Consider the following 26,233-nt stretch of genomic DNA (forward strand, 5'->3'; position numbering starts at 1 on the left):
ATTATATAAATAAAAATTAAAAACTAAAATCAACTTCATGCTGTACCCCTCATATAACAGGGTAGGCAGAGGTACCTTTTGTAAGACACTCCGTTCCCTACGTTCCGGTGTTTTTTTTTCGTTACTGGAGGAACTCAATGCCTTGGTGCCAGAGTGAAGAAATAAAAATATTAATAAATAATAATTTATTCCCCGAGTGGGGGTCGAAGTCGAACCGTCGCGTTACAGTCACACTTTTGTCAGGGGCACGTCATGACATCTTCAATTTATATAAGTATATAATGTAATTCATTCTGTAATTATATAGATATTTACATAATTATTGTTCCTTACTTTCAGTTATATCAGATGAAGTAGTTTCACCAGAGACTGTAGATTCTGTGGGTTCGTTCGTACTTGATGCGCTCATTTCAGTAGGGCTCGCTTCAGTAGATCCAGATACCTCAAGTGTTGTAGATGATTCACTGCTGAAATCTGAAGTAGATGACTCTGTTGTAGACGCTTCGCTTCTGTCTGATATTGTGGTCTCAGATTCTGAGGTATTAGATTCACTTGTTACGGTAGTGCTAGATTCTATCAAATCAGTTTCTGTGGATCCCGATTCAGTTGTACTTGACTCAGTTGAGCTGTATCCAGATGAACTAGATTCCATTGTACTAGCCTCAGTTGTACCAGACTCTCCTGTACCTGACTCTGTTGTTCCTGACTCCGTTGTACTTGACTCTGTTGTGCTTGATTCCGCTGTATCTGACTCTGTTGTACCTGACTCCGTTGAACCTGACTCTGTTGTACCTGACTCTGTTGTACCTGACTCCGTTGTACCTGACTCCGTTGAACCAGACTCCATTGTACTAGACTCTGTTACGTCACTCTCTGATGTACTAACTTCTGATTTGCTAAGTTCTGTGGTAAATGAAGTGGATTCTGATTCACTAGTTTCTGTGGATAATGTAGAAATTTCACTTTCTGTAAAACTAGTACTACTACTTTCTGATGTTTCTGTTGACCCGCTCGATGACACATCAGTAGTAGAAGACTCTTCTGTAATAACTACCTCTGTCGATCCAGTAGACTCTTCAGTAGTAGAACCTAAATAGGAAATTATACTAATTATCGCAAATTTAACCTTTAAAATGACAAAGTGTAATATTTCTTTCTCTCCTGGAAACCAACCAGGTGTTCTAAATAATTAAATTATACATTTTTATTATCAAAATATTTATTATATCTTTTATTATTTTCGGATTTTTTAACCTGAGTGCGTAAATAAGATAAGCACTTATAAAAGAATATAAAATATATTTGTTAAATATAAAAATAAAATTATAAAATAATCAATCTAATGAGTCAAAAATTTTACCTTCAATGACAGACGAAGAACTTTCTGATGTTTTATCTGTTACTTCAGTTACAGTACTTTCAGTAGACCCTGTTTCTGTTACATCACTTTCCTTTGTTTCCGATTCAGTTGATTCACTGTTCGTTGTTTCTACATAGTCAGTACTAATTGATGAGTCCGTATTCGTAGAAGATTCGGAATCCGTTTCATAATCAATGTAAGTACTTGATTCAGTTACTAAAGAGGTATCCGTAGACCTACCTTCTGTACTTATAGTTGATTCAGTTTCTTTGGTTTCTGTGGAATCAGGTAAACTCGTATCCAAAATCACAGAAGCAGCTGTTTCGGTACTTAAATCTGTATTAGTTATATCTGTGGCATCTGTGCTGCCACTATTTTCTGTTTCCGTCGTTTCCGGTGATTCCGTATCTGAATATTTTTTTTCAGTGACTATAGTCGGTTCAACACTAGTAGTTTCTGAATCTGTAACTTCTGTCGAGTTAGTACTCACAATTTCTGTAGACGAAGTGTCTGTAGATCCAGACTCTGTTATAACTGATGCATCACTTCCTGTAATCTCTGATAAAGTCTCCGTAGATCTTGATGACTCAGTAGTAGAGCTATCTATGTCGGTTGATACAGTTTCGTCACTATATCCAGAACCATCGGTATAATCGACTGAAATGGAAAAGTAAAAAATATAAAACATACGAATATTATTGTGTATTTTAATGCATATTTGCGTTTATATTAAACTAACGCTTACAAATGTCTGTTGTAGTTTCCCATCCAGATCCTTCCGTCGCACGAGATGTTATGAAATCAGGAACCTAAATTTAAAAATATTATCAATAGATATATTTTATATAGTTTTAAAAAATATTTTATACAGTTTTTATAAAAAATACAAGATTTTTAATATATGGCTTAAATAGGTACTTTTTGTTCTTCTTAGCAATAGTTGTTAAATATGAAAAATGTGAATCACTTACCAATGTGAAATCACTCTCATCAATCTCATCTTCAACAAAGGAATCTATTTCAATATTTTCTTCAGGATACTCTTCTGCTTCAGGGTCGCACTCCTGTTCGTCGTAGTCGTCTACTATAGGCGCGGATTTTGAATCGACCGGCAATACTTCATCTACAATAACGAAAAAGTACAAGAACAAGATAAAGTATGTATTCAATTAAAATATAAGTGGAGCACAAGAAAAGTGGAGAAGGGAATGTCATAAGATCAAGTTTTTTTTCTAATAGTCATCACTTTCACATGATCAAAATTCTTTTTATCCATGTATTTTTTAAATTTAGTATGATTTAACTAAAACTAATTCTTTTTATCGTAACAGCAGGCTCTCTATGTCTGCCTCGACGAAAATTTTCAGACAATTAGTTCCATCGTACTTACCTCCATTGCAGGGTTGAGTGTTACATGATTGTACTGAATCGGGGACAGTGAGCTCATCACAATCGAGCACCTGGCGGCCACCACTGATGCACATCAAGCTACGTTTTCGCTCGCCACCACCACATTCTTTTGGACACTGTAACAATTTTATATTTTTAATTTACTATCGCAATTCTTTCATTGCCGTAATGTGATATATAATGTCATATCAAATATAAGCTGATTTTGTTTTACTTAACTATATTGAATAATGTCTTTTCATACTACGTACATAATGTATGATTCAATACTGAAAAATATATTGGCTTGAAACTTTGTCATTTTGTTTAAGCGCAAATGTTGATATAATGATTTTGTCGAAATAAGTCCGTACCTCAGGCCACGGTCCGGTGAACCACCTAGCAGGACACAGCTCCTTGGGCACGGAGCAAGCCTTTGTGTCTTTGTATCTATCGTCAGGGTTGCAGCGCTCGTCCTCCACCGCCGCCACCGTCACGCCGTCGAAACGTCCGCAGAACACGCGCCGGGTTTGTGTGCCGTTGCCGCATTCCGCTGAACACTAAGTTTAAACATTAGGTAAGTATAAGAATCAAATCATTTTAGTACATTTAACAATAATATTTCATCTTGTTAAATATCTATTCTCTTTTTAACTTTCTTTTTTGTTTTATCTACTAGTAGGTACAAAAACAAATTAAATTATGGGTTAAGGTAATGGTGAAGAAAAGGACGCGTACCTTGTCCCACTGCGTGGCGTACCAGAGGTACTGGCAGGGCGGCAGTGCGGCGCTGTCGCAGGGCTCGATCAGGACCGGCGGCCGGTGGTACGCGCACAGCTCTGACTCTACCACCTTGTCATCAACGGTCGCGCAGTGCGCAGTGCGCGTGCGGTTCGTCGAAAGGCATGTGTCACACTGTCATATTAAATACATGTTAAAGGCTGTATTCAATTTTGTATTTAATTTAAACATTCAATAAATATTATATTAAATACATGTTGTTAATCGATCATTAGATACTTTTTTGATACACTTCGTAAAAGCTAAATAAACTAAATTTCAGATTTTAAATTCACTTTTAATATCTTATTATTAATTTCCTCCTATATTTAAACTTGAAGATGTCAATGTCTCAATGTCTCACCCCGCTCCAGTCGCTAAGCACCCAGTCGACACCGCCGCAAGGGTGCAGGTTGCAGCTCCGCTCTGACTCCGGCTTCTCCTCGGCACAGGTGTTGTCGTCGTAAACCTCCACACGACCATTGATTTTTTGGTGGCAGACTACTAGTCGCTTTTGTTTGCCCTCTCCACATAACTTATCGCACTAAATTTTAAAAGTTCATAATATTTAGTTATAATAAAGTGTATGTTGTAATTACATTTTTTTTAACTTAACACTTAACTTGCACGATTAAGAGTAGGCAGGGGGAAGACACTTCGTTCCCTATTTTCTGCTGAATTCTGGAAATATTGTGTTGAGTGGCGAAACTCAACGCCGTGTTTTGCCTAGTTGCCAGAGCGAGGAAATGAAAATATTAAATATTTCAATTCATCGAGTGGGAATCGAACCCACAACCTGTTAAGTGATGACTACTCTCTGATAATTATTATATTTATACTTGTGATCCAAATCGCGAAAGCATTCGTGATTTAGCGGGATTCTCATATATGTACTAGACCTGGAAGACCTAGAAGTGCAAGCCAGTTATCGCAATCTATCTTTTGCCCGTACCCAGTCGCTTAGGCATTTAGATGAAGATTAATTAGACGAAAAAAACGACTAAACACATGAGTCCGAATGCAAATATAAAAAACATTATAAAGTCCTTTTATAAAGCAATTTCAGACGATAATTTTTTTATATAAATATCTTATTAAAATTTTAACTTATAATATTAATTTGTTTTAAAAACTAACCGGTTTCCAAGGTTCAGTAAACCAAGTAGGGCAGGTAGCGTTGGTGTTGCACTGCTCATATGGCTTAGGTTTAAGGCCGAGAAGGCTGGAGCACTCTTCATCCGCTACTACTGATGGATATCTGAAAGTTACTCTAGAATAATATTTTTATATTTGTTTTTAAATTGTTTTACTTCTAAAATTGTAATGATATTAAATTAATGTAATGGAATAATAGTTAAATATAACATATTATATATTGTTCCAGAACTCCGTTCCTCTCTTTCGGCCAAATTCAGAAGGCATACCAAATGCGATGGGAAATACCTTTTCCTCGAGTGGGGTCAAACCTAATATCTATCGCGTTTATAATCGCACGCTTGTTACTGGCATCTACTAGTAAATTTTCAAAATTTTAGTAAATCTTATAAAACACTAACCCATTACTAATAATCTTCTGGCAGTAAACCTGTCTAGAGCGTATACCGTCAGCGCCGCACGGCTTCGAACACGGGCCCCACTCGCCGCGCACCCACTGCGGGGCGCACGCGTCCGTGTTGCAACTCTGGTTGGTAGGAGGTCGCAGGGCTACGTCACATAGCGCCTCTTCTACCTCTTGCAACTCCTCGCGTGATCGACATGTTGCCGTGCGTGTTTGGATACCTGGAATGATATTTGTTGTTAAATTCAAGCGTAAACGATGTGTAAGCTCTAAAGTTACGCCGATCAACACGGAATGCGTCTAGAAATCAGCGAAAAATGGGGAAACGGAGCCTACCTTGCTGTGTGCGTGATATAGCGTGATGCTAAAAAAATAGTTATGTCTATTGAAAGTCTCTAAAAGAATCTTTCTTTCTAAAAGAAAGATTCTTATCAATCATCATCAATCAATAATTCTTTCTTTCTAAAAGAATCTTTTTCTTTGAATTTTATTTATTAAGTATGCTTTTAATGATAAATTCTGCGGAAAGTGGGAAACGGAGTGTTATAACACTGTGCTCTCTCTGCCTACGCTCCGATGTGCGGGATACAGCGTGAAGCTGATTTTTTAGGTACCTCCTCCACAAGTGGCGCTGCAGGGTGAGAACTCGTCATGGACCCACACGTACTGCTGGCTGGGCGGCGGCGCCAGCGCGGACGGCACGCTGTACTCGTACTGCACGCCCACGTTGTCGTCTTGCAGGAGCAACTGTTGTGGACGTTATGGTAGTTTTTTAAAATTATATAATACTAGCGGACGCGCGCAGCTTCGCTAGCTTATTTAGGGGTGAATTCTAATAAACCACGAAACATGTGTTCAATGAAATATTTTTAAGAGTCTAAATTTCAAATTTTATAAAAATCGGTGGCGATTTAAAGATTTTTCCCTACAAACTTTCAACCCCTTATTTGCACCCTTAGGGGACGAATTCAAGAAAACCGTGAAACACGTGTTCAATTAAATACTTTTAAAAATCTAAATTTCAAATTTTATAAAAATCGGTGCCGATTTAATTTTCAACCCCTATTTCGCCCCTTTAGGGTTAAAATTTTTCAAAACCCCTTCTTAGTGAATATCCAGATTACGAAAGTAAACATCTGCCCAAATTTAACGTTTCTACGCACAGCGGTTACGGCTGTGCGTGCGTCTTACCTCAGTCAGTGAGGACAAGTCCTTTTATATATATAGATAATTGTTTTTTGCGTTGTATTGTGTATTGGCAGTCGAGGCCCAGGGCGACCAGTACCAATACCTAACCTATGTGAGCTGCAAGAGCGACTTGTGGTGGGTTTGATCCCCACTCGAGGAATTGAAATATTTATTTATCATCTAAACACACAGTACCTCCAGAATTCGGCACAAAATAGGGAAATCTTTTCGCTACAAGACATTAGTAAATCCGTAAAAAATACATACAGAGAGATAGAGTGGCTCGGAGATGGGTCCCAGGCAGCGAAGCTTGTCAGGCGCAGCGAGACCCTGTTGGCTGCGCTCGTAGAACCACAGAGCGCCGGCGATGCGCAGTCGCCGCGGGAAGTCGATGTGGTAGTCACCGTTCAGGTAGTACACGTTGTCCTGCTTTGCGCGTAGAGCTGTGAGTGATAAATTTAAAGAAGTTTAAATACTTAATTTTGAATTCTACAATTGCGGCGTTAAATTATGCCACTCAACACGCAATGCTTCTAGAATTCGGCAGATAATGCGGAACGGAGTGACTTAACACTGTTCCCTCCGCCTACCGCGGGTGAGTGCGCTACACTGAGCGGGATCAAACGTGAAGTTGATTTTTAGTTCTACAATTTTAATAAATAACTAACATACCTAGATAATTGTTCGAGTCTCTCACTTCTTCTATGAATATATTCGTAGCACCTTCTGGTATGAGAAGTATGTCGTTGTACCCTGAAATAATAAATAATAATATGAAAATGTGAAAATCTTCAACCCATTTATCTAATAATTTAGTATATAGGAAATAAGATTTTATTTGCTTACTGTTTACTTTTATTTGTATGTAAATAATAAAATCTAATATGAAAATAAATGTTGGGCTGTCGTTGTGCAGCGTGCGATTGTAAACGTGACGTTTGTGGGTTCAATTTTCACTCGGGGGAGTCACGCTCTGGTATCGAAAGAAAGCTTAACTTTCAGTTCCGCCACTCAACACGCAATGCCTCAAAAATTCAGCAGAAAATGAGGAACGGAACTGCCTTAATGGGAGTGTCTTTACACTAGGTTCCCAGGCTCCCTTTGCCTACTCTGGAAACAGGATATAGTTTTAAGGTAGAAAATATTAAATATACAAGTACCTTTTCTATAATCTTGCGAGTCTAGAATTCCCTTGGTCGTATAACAGTCGGTTCCGTTACCGCGGCAGCGTCGGCACTTGTCCTCGCGCGAGTTCGAACCCAGCATCATGTCACAACCTACTGGCTGTAAATATACAATTATATTTCATATACGATAATAATCATTTACTAAATAATAATAAAAGTCGTCGTGAGTTTGATTCCGACTCGAGGAAATAAAATATTCGCTCTGGTGTCGAGGCAAAGCGGGGCGTTAAGTTCCGCCACTTAACACGCAATCCCCTCAAAATTCAGTGGGAAACGGGGAAAGGTCCTCTCTGCCTATTCTGCTGTTTGCGGGATACAGCGTGAAGCTATAAAAAGACATCTTACCTGGCAAACGCCGTCTACACATACGTCGAAGGATTCATCATTGCAGCGCGTCCCGTCTGCCACCTTAGGTTGCTGGCGGTAGTAGAAGCGCTCACCGCGAGGCATGCAGTTCAGTTCGCACGGGTTCTGCGCTTTCGTGTATGGCACCCAACTAAAATATTAAAAACGTTTTATTGCTATTTTTTAATGAAACATGGGCTGATGATGAAGGCAAGGATTACACAGGAACAGGTATACGCTCCTTATGTTAGATATAATTGTGTGTTGATTTAATTAATGCCATAACTTACTTATATTTCTGATCTCTGAAAGTTTTGTTGTCGTAAGAGGCACACTGCTCGGAGCGGAAGTCTCCCGCGCCTTCGGGGCAGTCTTGCGTTTGACATGAAAAGTATTTGATGTCCCCTCCCGTGCATAGGGGTTGTCCGTCTGAACTGAATTGTATAAATAAAATTTTATTTTTATACCATCAAAAAATTGTAATCGATTTTATTTGATGATTTCTTGAATATCATATATAATAAGTGTCCTAGTCATTTAATATTTAATAGGAATGTTAAAAAAACCATGCCATGTTGATAAATCTTCTATTATTTTGTTAATTTTATTACTCTTATTAACTTTTTTTTATTATAATTCAATTCACCAGTCTTGAAAACGTACCCAAATTCCAGACATATTCTCTTTTGACTAGCCACACCTCCTCCACAAGTCCTGGAGCACGCAGACACGGTGCCCCATTCTCCCCACGCCCCGCTCCCTTCACCACCAGGTATTATATACGAGGCTGGTAGAAACAGTCCAGCACCCTGCCGCCTGTGCCTACTTCGATGGCCATTTACCTATAAATATATTAATCAGTAAAATTTTATAATTTTATAAAGGAGTCTTTCAATATCATAACCAAACCAAACGCAGCAAGTTGTGGATTCAAGGAAGAGGAAAGGGAGGAGAAAATGAAATATTTTGTGTCGAGGCAAAACGCGTCGTTGAATTCCGCCACCCAACATACAATGAATTCATAATTCGGCGAAAAGTGGAGAACGGAAGTGTCTTAATATGAACGGGGTGCCTTAACATAAGGTTCGACGAATATTTGGAAAAAATAGGGAGAAGAGTGTCTAAACACTAGGCTTCCTCTACCTACCCCCTATATATTCCGTAATAAGCTGTAAAAAAAAATGTTAAATATCAGTTAATTCTAAAGTACGAACAGGTCCTTATATTTTAAATGCAGATCACCACGGGAACCATTTGTTGGCTGATAAAATGTTATGATGATAAACAACTCGTTAAGTACGAGTGCAGTGCGGACTACGGATGTGAGAATGTTGCGGAGACACTTGAGCACGAGTGTTTGCGCTCGCGCATCGAGGGCGACGATTTGTTTGTTTAGCCAGAACCAAGTTTATTTGGATTTATGAAATATCTACTTTTTTCTATTTCAATTTCATTTTATGGGATGATGATTTTTTAAATACTGTAGATTCTCTTAGTATTATACATTATATATTCTCTTAGATAGTATTATACATTTACGATATAATTATGTAGGCATTGCCTCTAAGGCAAAGCACGACGTTGATTTTCGCCACTAAATACGCGCAAATACCTTCAGAATTTAGAGGGAAGTGGAAAACGGAAGTGTGCAAGATGGTTTATATTTCAACTCGATATCCCTTACGGTTCCTGAGATAAAGGCTCTTAACAGACAGACATACAGACAGACGGCCAATAAAGTGATCTTATAAGGGCTCCTTTTTTCCTTAAAAGCTATAGAAAAAACTTAAAAATGGTTGCAAACGTGTACTTATCTTTAACTCTAATTGTAATTTAATGTCACACCAAAAAAACTTTGGAGATATATTTTTTATAAAGCATTTTTTTCATGTAGCCAAAATTTCTTATTACTTACTACATTTTCATTCATATACACAATTTAAAAAAAAATCTTAGAACAACTAACTTCATTTAATTGACATATAAACATGTCGTACAGAACTTAAATACAATAGATATTTATTTCTTTTCTTATTATTTAAATCATTGCCAATCTTTAATTATTTCTTTAGAATCGTCATAGGACAAACATTCAGACAACGTAGGTACAATAATTATTAACAATTTAAATAGTGACAAAACACGCAATTGAAATCAATAAAATTACTAAGATCTAACTGAATTTTATTGGCGCCATATATTGTTCTAATAGTAATGTCTTATATATTGCCTACTTGGAATTTTGTTGCTAGGCTATCGTGGTGTAGGGTTACGAGGGTGTGACTGTAACGCGACGGTTGTGGGTTCGATCCCCGATGGAAATCGAGGTAATAAATTTATTATTTCTTCATATTTTTTATTTCTTCGCTCTGGCACCATGGCACAAACTCTACGTAGAGTTTCGCCACTCAACAAGCAATGCCTTGTGAAATTAGGCGGAAAGTGGGGAACGGAGTGCCTTAACACTATGTTCTCTCTGCCCTGCTGTATGCGGGATACACTGTGACTGTGATACAAGATAATTTATTGTTATTATTTCTACCATAGTCAAGGCTAAAATAGCTCGTAGTTCAATGTACTTTCTATGACAGTTAAATTATTGTCTAAATTTAGATTAGATCTATTATATAAAGTCAGGTCTATTAACACTAGCCTCGTGTAGCTTATTCTCAAATTTATTATGATATGAACTATTTGTTAAAGCTAGGTACGAAATTATACTAAAATAATATTTTTAATAATATTTTTAATTATAATATTTTTATAGACTTGTATTAAAAAAAAAATTACTTACATTATGAGTGTAGTGGTGCCTGGATGCGGTCCATGTGATATAGTTACTTAAAAAGATGGCTGCTAAGAGCAGCGATCTGGAAAAAGAAAACATAATTTTACCAACAATTTCATAATACAATTTCATTGAATCAAAGTAATGGGGAACGGAGTGCCTTAACACTAAAATCTCTCTGTCAATGGCCCCGCAATGTACGGGGTATAGCGTGAGATTTAAATCAATAAGTGTTATTTTACTATTCATATATTATTCAGATTATAAATATTATAAGAGCTTTTTGCTAATTTATGAGATACTTATTAATTTCCTTATCTTTTCTTATTGTATATATATATATATATATATATATATATATATATATATATATATATATATATATATATATTGACTGAAGTACCCGATTGTACCTACATAAAGGTTGTAGATCCAAATTTGACTTAGGCAATTATTTCCTAATTATAATTTGGGTTTCAGTTATAATAAATATATTCTAGTTAAGATGCCTGCTACTTGTAGAAGGGAGATCATTATTTCTCTCCTACGAGAATCTAGAGAAGAATAGTGATTAATAATTTATTATATTTAAAAGTTAAATCAAATAAAATAATAAACCCTTTATTTCGATTATTTAACATTCCATATTAAAATAATATTCTATAAAATACAAAAACATACAAATATACAAAATTTCAAGTGAAACGAGAACTCGAGATAAGTTAACTTAGATAAATGTAGATGTTATCACTCGCACGCCATCTAACAACACTATAGAAATCCAATTACACGTTGTAATAATGGATATCATTTTAAATCGACACATCTCGGCGGTCCTTATCAAATAAGGTTGAGCGCATACGAACATTTCGCAGTGTTAAATGTTAATATTTAACATATATATATGTGTTAAATGTTAATATTATATTAACTTGAAATGTTCTCGTAGTTATATATAATTATTATATAATATATAAATGTCCTTTTAAATTGTGAAAAAAAATCAATATTCTAAACCAACGTAATCAAAAAATACAGCCGTTTATGCCGCAATTTTTCGAAATCCACAAGTTAATCAAAACCTACAGTATACTTCCTGTAAACTCAGAATCTTGAAATTTGATACGAAGCGAAGTCTTATACACAGATAAAGGAAATATTGCGAAAAGTTAAAAAAAATAGGTATTTCATAGAAAAAAAAATATTACTAGTTAATATTTGTAGTTCATTTCGTACAAAATGAGTGCATATGCCCGTAAACTAAGTTTCTCAATTTTTAAAACATGTACTTTTCACTGTAGTACAAATTGGTGCGAAAACCTTGGTAGGCGAATCCGACTCGCACTTAACCGGTTCAGTCTTCCGGGCTGGCTTTAATTTCCACTTGGAGTTATGAGCTAAAGCGCAGCGCAGCTTTTTCACCTAAATCTATCACTTTTACACGAATATGCTAACAAAAACAATACTTTTATTATCCAAGACAAATAATAACTGTACAATTTTTTTATTCTTATCATCTTCATCATCACTTACCGTCTTCGTTAAGCCTTATTTCAGAGATAAATCTGGTAATAAAGGATTCAAAATACTAACTGTAATATACTAACTGTGATAATATCTTTATGGGGCTGCGGGTTAAGTGACGGCCGCTCAGTTTATTTAAATGTACTAAACTTTAGTAAATTTTTTTATCAAGGGAATTTTGTTTAATTGCCACATTTTATGTAGATTAATGACTTCTTTTATTATATTTTTTGTTTTTATATGATTTGGAGGAACTATTTTGTAAATTGAAGGACTATTAGAAAGTTTATATGTTTTTCTATATTCATCTTTTTGTTTTGAAATATGGATATGGATCAATAAATAAATTTAAAAAAAACACTATAGTGGCACCGAAATTAATTTTAATTATTATAAAAGATCGTCAACAGTTTATTACTTAAACCCAATTATTCCATTCGTCCTGCGAGACTTTAGATGACCTCATTTAATAAGAAGAAAGAAAAGCTTTATTATCGCCCATGATAAGTTAATTTCTGAATTTATTTTAGTATAGAAAAAGTACCTCTACATCTTTATTATACAGAATCCGTATTGAATTATTAGCCTTTACATCTATTATTGCAATATATAGAAAATTAAATAAGGTCACTACTTAAATTAATTAAATAAAGGTTAAAATAAAATATGAAGAAGGAATCTTAAGTTTTATTATTACAATATGATTGCTACATTGAATTTAATATGTTAATCTAGTTGCAATGACGTAATTAAATACATATTAAAAATGCAAGTCAAATCGCTAGCGCCAAAACAAATAGCTGTCCTCAAAAACATCTGCTAATTATAATTTTAACAATGTGAGGCCGTCTTGGAGCGGGGGTTTACAGTCATACGCCTGTATGACTGGCGGTTGTGAGTTCGATTCCACTCAGGGGAATGAAATATTTAATATTTTCATTAGACCGCTCTGGTAACGAGGCAAAGCCGGCATTGAGTTACGCCACTCAACATGCAAGGTACAAGTTCCCAGGTTCCCAAGTATAAGTTCCAAGGCATAAGTTCCCAGGTTCCTTCTACCTTTTTTACCATGAGCGGTATACATAGTGAAGTTCAAAAATTTAAAGCTAAGACTAATATTAATTCTGCAACACCAGATACTAGGCTAAAAATGTTTATAAATGTATAAGTATTTCTTGAAGCCAACTCTCTGGTATTTTTCTCTTTGCACATAAACTAGAAGTAATGAAGGTAAAGTGTATTCATTTAGAAATAGAAAATAACCTACATTCTTTAGAGCTGTTTAAAATTTTATGCAAAAACTGAATAAACATTAGGTGTGGAAAACAAAGACTACATAAATTTTCAAAGGGAGCCCGAGATAGTTCTGTAGATTTTGCAAATAAACACACGAAGTAATGCTAACAGATGTTTACATAGCTAAAAATACCATCGTACCTGTGGGTTTAACGGTCATTAGGTTTCTTCAAATACCCACAGTGTGTGCTCAACACCAATATTGTTTGTGATCGAATATTTTTGAGGATGTTGTGTTTGTTGCTGACGTCATTCCATTTCTGAAGACTCTGTTACTTGAATGGCAGAACTCAACGCCGCGCTTTGCTTCGACACCAGAGCGAAGAAATGGAAATATAAACGTAAATAAATATTTCACTTTCTCGAGTGGGGATTGAACTCACAACCGTCGGGTTACAATCCCACCCTTGAGCCGCTGCGCCATGGCGGCCTCTTTTTTTCTATTCCTTTGTATTATGTATATTAATCCATAATTTTAACACTAGATATTGACTAGTACTGAAGCGGCCTAATACCGAAATTATGGACAAAAAGATATAGGATTTTTTTAATTAAAAACTTTACGTCAAATAATTATTAAAATGTTATATATATTTTTCAGCTTCACGCATCTGGATTTTGGAGGTATTTGTGTTGAGTGGGTAAACTCATCGCCACGCTTATCATCTACGTCGAACTCTAAATCTATTGGGCTTACAGTCAGTAAAACCAAAGCAAAATAGTAGTTCCTATTCTTCAAGAATAAGTATTTTTTTGCATATTTGTATAATTGTTGACAAAGTGATATTAAATGAATATTATGTGTAATATTAATGAACTTGACATTACAAATAGAAGTTCCGCAGGATGGCAACCCGACACGGTCGACACCGGCCGCCGCCCGCCACGCGACGTGACGGTACCGACATCCGACACGCCTGTCAATTAGTACCAGGGCTGATTTACATATATATTTTTTTCCTTTTTAAGATTTCTTTTAGATGATGATGATGTACAAGTGTTTTAATGATTCATTTTAATATATTTTAACTATAATATATTAAAATGAATCATCAAAACACTTGTACATCCATATATACATACATATATATGTAGGCTTCATAATGTAGAGGAGAAGTGTTAGATTGTAAGTGCGATTTTTCACTTATGAATATTTTTTCTAAGAACAAGTAACTACTTAAGACAAAATTGCGGCGTTAAGTTCTGCCATTTCAATATATAATATTTCTGACTTAGTCTAAGGCAGAATCATTTGATGGTGAGTAGCACAGCACAATTGAAAAAATAGGATGAATAAAGAAATAAAAACAAACATATGAGTTCTTATATGAATAATATAACATGACAGAACTGCTTGTAATAGATTAAATTTAATATTTTTTTTGGATTAAACGTTTTAAATGTTTAAAATATGTTATAGTTATAAGTATTATAAAATAACTAATTATACGTTAATATTAAACTAAGAAAATTATACGCAATAAATCTACCCCAGACATAGAGGAGTAGGCAGAGGGTACCAGGGAACCTAGTGTTAAGACATTCCGTTTCCGAATAGGACACTTCTGTTCCTGACCTTTCGTCGAATTTTTGAGGCATTGCGTGTTAAATGGCGGAACTCAAAGCCGTGGGCAAAATTTTAAAAGAAGTTAAAAAAATAATAGATATACAAACTAATATAAACACAGAAGTTGCCACTCTTTAAAACAAAGATAGTTATTATGTCACTCCTATGGTGGGCGTAATAATACAATATCATAAATTTCATCGAACGATCCACGTCATGCCCGTTGAATACTAGCAGAGCATTAAAATAGTAAAACTTTAATCTAGCATCCATAACTTCAGTTATTGGTATTTCCTAAAATTTGCATATATTTTTGACAAGACTATAATAAGAGAATAAGAATATTATTATACTAGCGACCGGCTCGCGGTTTCGCCCGCTAGAACTACTAAATGATTATATACTATGATAAATACTTTTTACTTATATAATTGATTTGGAACTAAAGCCTTAAATCATTATCTCGTTAATAACATAAAGTGTGCGTCCATAAAGAAAGCAAAAGTAGATTGAAATAAGGCAACAAAGATTGCTTTTAGACAACAGCAATTTAGAACTGCCCTTCGAGCGGATAATTACAATAATTTTGCACCGAGTGGTGCGGGAGGAGTTCGTGATCTTACCTTATTATGGACTGACAAGTGTAGGTTTGATAATTATGTGAATTATGCTGATTTTTTATATAGATTGCTTTTTTTCTCTATACGTAAATATCTCGAGTTTTCTAGGATTATTTCCAACATTTTATTAATATTCTGTTTTACCTTTTTTATTTAGTGAATCTATCTAACCTGGTCTTTGTCTACCTTTCTATAGTTTCATCATGTCTGGGAGGATGATCAATTCTCAAAATTTCAGTTTTACTAAAATTACGTAGGTATGGGGACCCTGGGATCCTAGTCTACTGCTAACATCACTAAACTCACAGTTCTCGATACATTATAAGCTATTTGCTATTTTTTTTTGTACCTAAGCAATTGTTTTTAGGCTAGGAAAATCGTCGAGTTTCAAAAGAAAATATGTTCTATATTAACAATGTACAATGTTCTATAATCTATATATAAAAAATTTTATACTGTAGTTCGTGTAAATATAAACAGCTATTATTATTTAATACTTTATATCATAAAGTTAATAAAAATATGTCTTATTATGCTAAATAGTAATGGCGATGCAATGCGCGCGCGCCGTTTCCTATATGACGCCGCCACGTCTGCGCGTGCGCACTAAAAATATACATTACACATATAAAAACTATTAACACAGTCATATTATTTTTAGTATTAGTTCATATTAATATTGAAATTTGTTTACTAAATATTAACTTTACAGCGTGGGTCTTCGCAAAATAACAATTAAATATTATTTACTTTAAGAATTGCAAACAGGAAAAATATTTTTCAAACAACGTGTTATAATAATTGCACAACAAATACACAAGTTCTAAGAAGAAACTTTATATTTATTCCGATATTATTTAAATATACTTAGTTTACATAGATAAATGGTTTTACTTATAATTGCCCAAATGCATAATTAGAATAAAGCACAAATTTTCTTATTTAATAATCGTAAAAAGGGCGATAAATTATTATATTTTCAAATTAAAATAAACGTATTACAGATACATAAACAGCAAAAAAGATTACATTGCGAAATTAATATATTTTTTTATAGCTAAGCTTTTTTATAGCTTTGTGAAATATGGCAATGATGAAGAAACAAGAATAATAATGGGAAACGTACCCGATTTTTATTTCACACGGGTTTAGCAGTTTATGTTAACCAAAGCAACCACATGATCATAATCAAAAATAAATATATGACTAAGGTAGCCCATTGTACTATAATTTAAAGAAGAATTTAAAGCGCAAGGAGACAGAGTCTGGACTTAAGCACAATGGGTATGGGTTCGATTTTCACTAAGCAGAATAATTCCCATATGATTATTTTATAGCATCATTTTTTTTTCGATTTCTCTGTTTTATTAAACAATGCGTGTCGTTGAGTGTTATCACTTTTATCACTCAAAAGATAAAATACAATTTTGTAAACCGTCCAAGAGGTGTGGGTTCAAATCCTGCTACCTTAAAAAATATAGATTATATATTTCTTTCTCTACAAGGCGCCACATTAGGCTGTCTAAATTAGTTGGTGACAGAATGGCATGCCATCCAATTTAGGATTCTTAAGCGATTAGCGCACATTGACACTGGAATGACATCACTGTGGCAAGTTCTGTTGTCTACAGTTCAAACTCATCATTATAAATATAAAAACAATTTAATTTATATGAAATTTTTCTGTTCATATTTTGTTTGAGAGCATATATCTTTTTCTGTGTATTTCGACAGATTTGTATGGGTATTACCTGAATATAAAAAAAGCTCTGAGAGGCTGTCATGGCTCAGTTGCATACGCTGACTGTGAACTTCTCCTTACGGCTTCGATTCCCAAACGAGAGAAAGAATTTATATTTTAATGTGAATAGTCCTCGTTTTGTGCCTTAACCCGACCTACCTTCCCAGGTTCCCTCTGCCACACTTGCTATTCGGATACAAGCGTGAAGCTAAGCTTTTTTATATACAAAAACATATTTAAAATTAAAGTAGTATATAAGTATAATTAATCTAATATTATAGTTATGTCAATCTGTTCAGCTTCAATTAGAGAATTATAGTTCATTAATCTCCGCGCTGGACACGTCGTTAGGATTGCGGAAGATTTTTAATGGCACCTCAATTGAGGGTCGCCTTCTCTTCCAGGAATATCTTAGAATTTATTAATATATTTTTAAATATACTTGTAATTTTTAAAAATATATTAATAAATTCTAATTATTATTACATGCAATATTAACGAGACCCTTTGGAGACGAATTGGGTGATAGAATTAACACCCTCTTGGGGTTTAAAGGATTTAGTATAGTAAAAAAACCAGTCAAGTGCAGTTAGTCTCGCCCATCGAGCGTTCCATACTAATTTCAGGATTGTAGATTAATGGGAAAACTTGAACAGTTTTCAGGAAGTGCGGGTTCAAATCCCATTACGTAGAATTTTATGCATTTTTAAAAATCAGCTTCACGCTGTATCCCGCTCACAGCAGGGTAGGCAGAGCGAACTTAGTGTTAAGACACTCCGTTCCCCACTTTCCGTCGAATTCTGGAGGCATTGCGTGTTTAGTGATACCAGAGCGAAGAAATTATAAGAATATAAATTTAAATAAATATTTCATTTCCGCGAGTGGAGATCGAACCCACAACCAATCGATTTTACAGTCACACCTATAGCCTATGCGCCACGACTGGTCTCATACACTTTTTTTTAAAGACGTATTAATATTTTCATATCAAAAAAATGTATATATCTTTAGCAGTCTTCGAATATAGCTTTTAGTATATATAAAAAGAAGTACTTGAGAATGATTCACTCGCGTGTATTTTTACAGCTAGATATATATATATTTCTTTATACAAACAATGTTCTCCTCGTTACGAATATCGATTCACCGACAAACATACAGTGCGAATTTTTTTAGGCTTAGATTAATGATGTATCCAGACTTTTAACGTTCCTACGCACTCGCCCACTGCTGCTGTTGCCGAGGTTAATGGCTTACAGTCGTTCTATGAGTTACCTATTTTTTTATAGCTTCACGATATATCACGCACATAGCAAGGTGGACAGAGGGAACCTGGGAACCTAATGTTAGGACATTCCGTTCCCCACTTGCCGGTGAATTCGGTTCATTTTGTGCTGAGTGCCGAAACTTAAAGCTACGTCTTGCCTCGTTTCCAGAGCGGGGAAATTATTATATTAAATATTACATTTCCAAGAGTGGGAATTGAACCCACAACCGTCACGTTTACAGTCGCACGCATTTACCGCTGCGCTACGACGGAGGCGTCTACAATTATGATTTACATTATATACTATAGAAATAGAAAATATTAGTCACTAGATCTAGATTTATATGTATTACGTATAACAATTTATTTACGGCATTTTGACAATAACTTCCAAAAAATAACGAATTGTATAATTGTTTAAATGTTAAAGACGCTTAACACACAATGCGTCCAGAATTCGGCGAAAAGTGAGGAACGGAATTGTCTTAACACTAAGTTCCTAGGTTATCTCTGCCTACTCGCCGTGACGAGATTCAGCGAGAACAAAAAAATAATGTTTTGAGACAAAACACTATTAGCGCTTTAAAACGACTATTAACTAACACATGTTCTGATTTATTAACAAGTTTATATTACTATAACGTAAACTACTTTTTTAAAAGTTCGCGGAAACCGTTCAAAGGAGACCCGCCGCGATCACTTCGCGGGATCTTTACTCGCATAAACACTTTTAGCAACAATAAAGTTGCCCGCGTGTTTGTATGTCCGTTTATCCGGTACGATAATAAACTCTGGCTGCTGACGTTTGACGTACGCCGCGTAAGTCGGGAGCGTCGAACTGTGGACATGCTGTGATGATGATGTGCTTCTTTATTAAAAGTATTAATTATATGTAATATATGATTTTATAGGGGCAGTTTTACGCCAAGTTTTCGCCTCCAAAAAGATAATAAATCTTTTATGGGTCTGAGTATACGTGTATATAATAAAATTCCGCAGTGTATTCTTAGTTTGCCACTACAAAAATTTAAAATATCTGTAAAAAAAATTCTAACAAGTAAAGCTTATTACACTGTTCAAGAATATTTAGAGGATAAGCATGTATGGAATTAATGTCTCTTGAATGTAATGCAGGATAGCTGCCAACTAATGTAATAGATTGTACCATTGATTTTGAAAAGAGCAACTGTTGAGTTTCTTGCCGGCTCTTCTCAGCAGAACTGCCTTCCGAACCGGTGGTAGCTTTTTGTTCATATGTTCATTCGACGATTCAAAAGTGCTTATAATAATTGCCTATTTGAATAAAGAATATTTTGAATTTGAATTTGAACTGGCTATGGGTTCGATTAGCGCTGAAAGAAATGAATTTATATAAAAATGATTTAACATTTGATTGAATTAAGGAGCAAAACTTAAAATTAAAACACATCATCACCTACTCTAAGTTGTAATAAAAGGAGATGCTCTAAATCGTCCAGCTGAGCCAATTAGACAATTTCTAGATTAGTTAGGCCTATAAAATTTAGCATCTCTATGACTCAAACCGTTTTAGCTATTTGGGTGAGACATATATTAGTCTTGTTTAAATACTTAGCATTTGTAATACTTCGTTCTCCATGAGAAATAAATTTGCTTAATTTTTTTTCACTTTACGCTGTACGCTGCAGATAATAAGGTAGGCAGGGGGAACCTAGGAACCTAGTGTTAGGACATTCTGTTTCCATTACCCACCGAAATCCCATTTACCGTAGAACTCTGGAGGTTGCGTGTTGAGTGTTGGAACTTAACACCGCGCTTTCCCTTGTTACCAGATTTTATTTCCTGGAATGGAAATCCATAGACAACGCTAATGCCCTAACCACATCTAGACACCAAATATGGCTAAGATAGTGTAAAGCTACTGGTTGTACCAGTAACTTCACATATGCTTTAGATAATGCGTGTAAACTAAAGAAATAGATGGGACTAAAGTGTTTTTATTTATTTTAGTTTTTTATCGGCGTTGAGTTCTGCCATTTAACACGCAACGCCTCCAGAATTCGGCAGAAAGTGGGGAACGGAGTATCTTAACACTAGGTTCCCTCTGCCTACCCAGATGTGTGCAGGTTAGAGCGTGAAGCTGATTTATTTTTTTTTTGATTTAAAACGTTTTTATAATCATATACAAAAGTAGCACGATTTAACTAACTTGTAACACGCTTGTTAATTTAGAAGTATTGTTCAACCGTTGATTGCCGGCTTTGTTTTAATTTTATACTAATTCTATAAGACAATTGGTTTACATATAAAAAATTATACTTAATATTTTATTTTTATTGCCGCTACCGAAATGAGAGAGCGGAATGTTTTTATTTATTTTTTGTCTTAAGAATTAAGAATAAATAAATAAATTAATTAATGATAAATTTCTACATTTGTATATATTTTATGTGCTGGATTGGAACCCAACGTCGCTATTAGTCAAACCACACCAACTAACCTCTATGTTTATTTGTACTACAAGTGATGTTTTTAATAGTTTACAATTTTATATTAGGGGTCTTCTTACATATAATAAAGCTTAAATAATGCTTAAGTTTTACACCCTATCTCCATTTTGCCAGCCCGTATAGTTTATGCTATTTATGTCAGTAACTGATATCGAACGGAAATTATGCATCTGCCGCTATTCTCTTAGATAAATGAAATTTTCAATAAAAGAACATAATGGATTATACATTTTTTAGCAGTTACCCTCTGCTCCCCACTATCCGTTTAATTCTGGAGGCCAAGGCACCAGAGCGAAGAAATGAAAATGTTAAATGTTTCATTTCCTCGTTTGGGAATCGAACCCACAACCTGTCGCGTCTACAGCCACACGCGTATGATAAAATATAAAAAAATGGTTATAATTTAATAAATATGTACAATTTAAAACTCTAAAGAAATTGAATTGTTTTTCGACTACATCTTTTAATAAACAAATATATATATATATATATATATATTTATACAGAAATAAATTAAAATTATAGTCTAATTTATGTTTGCTTATAAAAAGAATTCAAAACAATTGTCACAAATGTATAATATATTGTCCTATAAAAAAAAACCTAATAGTCTAATTGAAGCGGTCTAGATAGGCCACGGGTCTAGACGGAGTTAATCTCCGTAATCAATTAGCGACGCACGGTTACAGTTGACTGATTCGGAGTTCGGACATCGCACTGAGAATTAATGACATTATTTAATGACTTGAAAAATAATAGTTCGTTGACATTTTGAATCCAGTTGAAACTAGATGTCCGTGGGAACAAGGCATAATAAATTAATTATAAAATCAGTTTCACGCTTTATCCTGCAAATAGCAGGGTGAGGAGAGAGAAATTAGTGTTGAGACACTCCGTTCTCCACTTTAGCGCCGAAGTTTGTCGGCATTGTATGTGGGCGTAGCAATTGGTGCCAGATCGGAGAAATGAAAATATTAATAAATAATAATTCATTCCCCGACCTCGAGTGGGCATCGAACCCACAACTGTAGCAACACAAACATAAATAAAGAATTATAAATTGTATAAATTAATTAATTTAATATAAATTCCGAATTAGGTCTAAAATGCAATATATCTTAATTAAACCAATAAGAATTTGGTTATAGATAATAAATATGTTTTGTATAATACAATAATAAATTGTAATATATTTAAATAACAATATAAATTTTATTATTATCAACGTGAAAAATCGATATTCGCTGTCAATTTAATATCGATACACATTTTACTGTTGGTTTATTCTGCAATTAAGATGTGTCAGCCGGAGCGAATCACTGGCTCTGATAAAGATGATTAATGATATGTATTTGCGCATTTTTTAAATTTTCTTAAGCAGACGGAGAAAATGTGTTTTATTAGTTTTTCATTTTTTCTAGGTTCACGCACATAGCAGGATAGGCAGAGGGAACCTGGGAACCTAGTGTTAATACATTTCGTTTCCATTGAGACACTTCTGTTCCCCACTTTCCGCTTTATTTTAGAGGCATTGCGTGTTGAGTAGCGGAATTCAACGCCGCGTTTTTGCCTCGTCACCGGAACAAGGTAAATGAAAACATTAAATATTTCATTTTCTCGAGTTGAATTCGAACTCGAACCTGTCGCATTTACAGTCGCATGCTCGTATCTCTGCGCCACGACTAGTCTTCCCTATTTTTTTAGTTGGTCCTTAGACATATTTAATACACTAATTTATACTATTACATAAAAATTATATTTGTCATAATATTTCAATAAAGAACTGTAGTCCTTTAAAAATAAGACTTAAAATTGTTTGTCGTAAGCATAATACAATATTGAGGTTGGAATCCTGTTTACCTGCTAACGTGTCAAGGTTGGGGTCACTAAGGCCGACGTGAGAGTCCTATTCACCTGTAATTGGGAAGCATACCTGTGGCAAGATGCCAGCCTAGTACTAGGCTACCAGGATCTATTAGGAGGTTCTTTTCCACCTGGCGCATGCGTTCTACCTGTTCTACCTGTACCTTGCAGCCAATATTGGATGACACCTTTTGAATGTATTAGCGCGCCCGTTAGAGGTTGTATAGCGGTAAGTCGAGGGAAGTTGGGAAGGTCACGGGAGGCTGGCATGGGTGGGTGTCCCCCACGCATGCGCTTTGTTACACCTGTTGATAATTCAATTTATTGCATTTTATGATTGGCACGTGACGGGACGGTTGTATAATTTGATAGATTTTAATTCTATGGTTTATTTTTTCAACTTGACGCTGTATGTCGTATGTAGCAGGGTGGGCAGAGGGACCCTAGTGTTAAGACACTCCACGATTCCCTTTTCGCCAAATTCTAGAGGCAATGCGTAATGAGTGGCGGGACTAAACGCCGCGCTTTTCCCCTCGACAGTAGAGCGAAGAAATGAAAATATGAAATATTTAAGACTTCTCTGAGTGGGAATCGAATCCATAACCTCTCGCATTTACAATCACATACTTTTGCCACTGCGGCACGACTGGCTCCAATTCTATATTTTTCAATGGTAACTTTTGTTATATACTACACTGATGCTATAGATTATAATGAATTTGGCATATAGTTAATTGAAAAGTATTAAATTTCATTCACATATCGAATTTCAGCAAAACCGAGAGGATATCAATTCACTACCTTCCAGTTGTTATGATTGCTAGTTGATTATGTCAGTGGAGTCTTCTGGATGACTAAATAATTGCTTATTTGATTAAAAACGTCAAGTCTCAACTAATTGTATGTTTTTAACATACTCGTAGCTAATAATAAGAATTTTATTTGTGCAATAAGAAATATTCGTAATTAAAATAAAAATTATTTAGCCAGTCGTGGCGCAGGGACACCAAGGTGTGACTGTAAACGCGACTGGTTGTGGGTTCGATTTCCACTCGAGGAAATTATATATTTTCATTTTTACGAGATACTAAGTTCCACCACTCTATACGCAATGCTTCTAGAAATCATCGGAAAATGGGGAGCGGAGTGTCTTAACACTACGCTCCAGCCAGTTCTTTGAGGACAAAGGAAATGTAACCAAGTCTCGTCTATTTTGGCAATTATTCGGTGATTGACCTAAAACAGCGCAAAGCAATTAGTCGCGGTGTGTATTACTTGTTAACTAATATTTACTGGCGGTCGGTGTTTCACGTTTAGATCTTTTGAAGTATTTGAGAAGAAGGTATCTTGACGTGATTGATTGTTGAAACTTAAGAACTTACATTTCTTTGTAAGAATTTCAATGTGAAAATAGGTAAATCTTGGGGTTTTTTTAACGTAATGTCTGACTAGCAAATAAAGATTAAATTCGGCAGAGGGAACCTAGTGTTTTCACACCCTGTTCCCCACTTTCCGTCGAAATTTTCGAGGTATTACATGTTGTGGAACTTAACGCTGGTCTTTTGCCTTGGTGACAGAGCGAAAAAAATTAAATATTAATAAGTGGGTATCGAATTAATGAGTGGATATCCAACTCCCAACCGTCCGCGTTATAGACAAACCTTGTTTGCCCCTATTGTGCAAATAAAGGTGAAATATATATATAATTGGTCACATTTGAAAAAAAATATCCTAAGAAGCTTAAAAAATAGAGTCAAGTTTATAAGCATGACATATTATAGTTTACGTATAAAAACGTCGTGGTAGAGCACTTCCTCTTGGAAGCCCTTCTACATCGGAAGAGTTCAAATATTTTTTAATAGCTCCGGGATAGAATGACATCTGCTGAGGCTTAACTTTTTTTTTCTTTTTGATAAAATGATTCGGTGGTCTATACCACCTATGATAGAACGTAGTTTTTTTATTGGGTCAAAAATACAGATAATCAATCAATAAAATGGTACTCTACAAAGCGAATTGAATATTAATTAAAATTAACATCCTACGAAGTTAGTGTTACAATACTCCGTTCCCCACTTTCCAACAAAATCGCCGAGTGACGGAACTCTTCGCCATGCTTCACCTAGTATACGCCTCATTAGTAGAGCGAGAAAACGAAAATATTAAATATTCCATTCACACGATGCCCCTTCACTATTACTACCTCAATTAAAATTACCTGCTTATTCTTATTATTTTTTTAACCTCAAAAAATAAAAGATGGTTGTATATATAGAAAAATGGATATATATATATATATATATAAAATCAAAAGGTCACTCACTCATCACGAAATGTCAGAAACTACAAGTGCTAGGAATCTAAAATTGTCCATAGGAGTTACTTATAGGACGTAGGTGCTTGCTAAGACGGGAATTTGCAATATTCGACTTCTAAGGGGTTGTTATTGGGGTTGAAAGTTTGTATGAAACTTCGTTACTACAAATGCTAGGAGTTTCAAATTATGCATGGACGTCACTTATAGGACGTAGGTACTCATGAAGACAGAAATTAATAATAACGTAGTTCACGCAGGCGAAGCCGCGGGCGGGCTGCTAGTATGATATATATAAAAGGGACAAAATTATATACTTTGCGCAATAAAATAGCAAATACGTTTACAATTAAAATAATAAAATAATATGTGTCATTCGATAAAAGTAATAGTAAAGTGAGACCCTGACTCTGCGGACACCGTGGGCGGCGGAAGGGCTATCTGTCGTCCGCTCTATATCGTGTGCATCATTGTTCGATTACTCCTTTGGTGTTATGTCTTTCTGGTACATTTTTTGGCGCATGCTAAAATTTCTATATTACTTTTTTACCTGGTTTAGAAGGTTGGTATTATAAAAAATATTAAAAAAAAAAAAAAAAATGTTATTAAAAAATACTAAATTAGTTTGAAAGATTGAGGGGCCATTCATAAAATATCTAGAGCTTTTTATGTTTCTACTGTTATTAGGTTTATTGAGTTTTTTATTACTTCTAAATTGTTATTCGATTCATGACGAAGATCTTGAGGGTATTTTTAAAAGCTGTTTCCAATATATAGCAGGATAGGAAGGGACTTCCCCTTTCCCACCGTTAAGTAGTTCCCTACTTTCTATCCAATTTTAAGGAATTTGTGTTGAGTGGCAGAATTCAATGTCGCTTTGTCTCGTTATCAGAGCGGAGCAATGTAAAAAAATCATTCTCTCGAGTAAGAATCGAACCTACCTACCCATCAGATTTC

The 26,233-nt window shown here is 34.9% G+C and overlaps 1 protein-coding gene across 6 annotated transcripts in view; it reads right to left on the reverse strand.

Moving 5' to 3' along the window:
• The window catches only part of Ppn (proteoglycan-like sulfated glycoprotein papilin), a 72,856-nt gene that overhangs the window by 19,907 nt on the left and 26,716 nt on the right, over positions 1–26,233 (reverse strand). For 4 of the 6 annotated variants that reach the window (XM_085189160.1, XM_085189162.1, XM_085189158.1 and 1 more), the window contains exons 2-19: positions 10,602–10,677; positions 8,471–8,649; positions 8,098–8,241; positions 7,808–7,958; positions 7,436–7,559; positions 6,948–7,028; positions 6,543–6,718; positions 5,702–5,834; positions 5,086–5,308; positions 4,667–4,799; positions 3,894–4,073; positions 3,488–3,664; positions 3,124–3,309; positions 2,751–2,886; positions 2,332–2,483; positions 2,106–2,169; positions 1,361–2,017; positions 334–1,089 (exon numbers count right to left, since the gene is read on the reverse strand). In XM_085189160.1, the coding sequence (XP_085045286.1) occupies positions 334–1,089; positions 1,361–2,017; positions 2,106–2,169; positions 2,332–2,483; positions 2,751–2,886; positions 3,124–3,309; positions 3,488–3,664; positions 3,894–4,073; positions 4,667–4,799; positions 5,086–5,308; positions 5,702–5,834; positions 6,543–6,718; positions 6,948–7,028; positions 7,436–7,559; positions 7,808–7,958; positions 8,098–8,241; positions 8,471–8,649; positions 10,602–10,677 (3,728 nt within the window). The remainder of the gene's footprint in view (positions 1–333; positions 1,090–1,360; positions 2,018–2,105; positions 2,170–2,331; positions 2,484–2,750; positions 2,887–3,123; positions 3,310–3,487; positions 3,665–3,893; positions 4,074–4,666; positions 4,800–5,085; positions 5,309–5,701; positions 5,835–6,542; positions 6,719–6,947; positions 7,029–7,435; positions 7,560–7,807; positions 7,959–8,097; positions 8,242–8,470; positions 8,650–10,601; positions 10,678–26,233) is intronic. The other 2 variants (XM_085189159.1, XM_085189163.1) reach the window with 1 other exon arrangement.

The sequence above is a fragment of the Heliconius melpomene genome, chromosome 8 (assembly GCF_056956725.1).
Source record: "Heliconius melpomene rosina isolate 202511_hmr_F chromosome 8, ASM5695672v1, whole genome shotgun sequence".
Taxonomy (NCBI): domain Eukaryota; kingdom Metazoa; phylum Arthropoda; class Insecta; order Lepidoptera; family Nymphalidae; genus Heliconius; species Heliconius melpomene.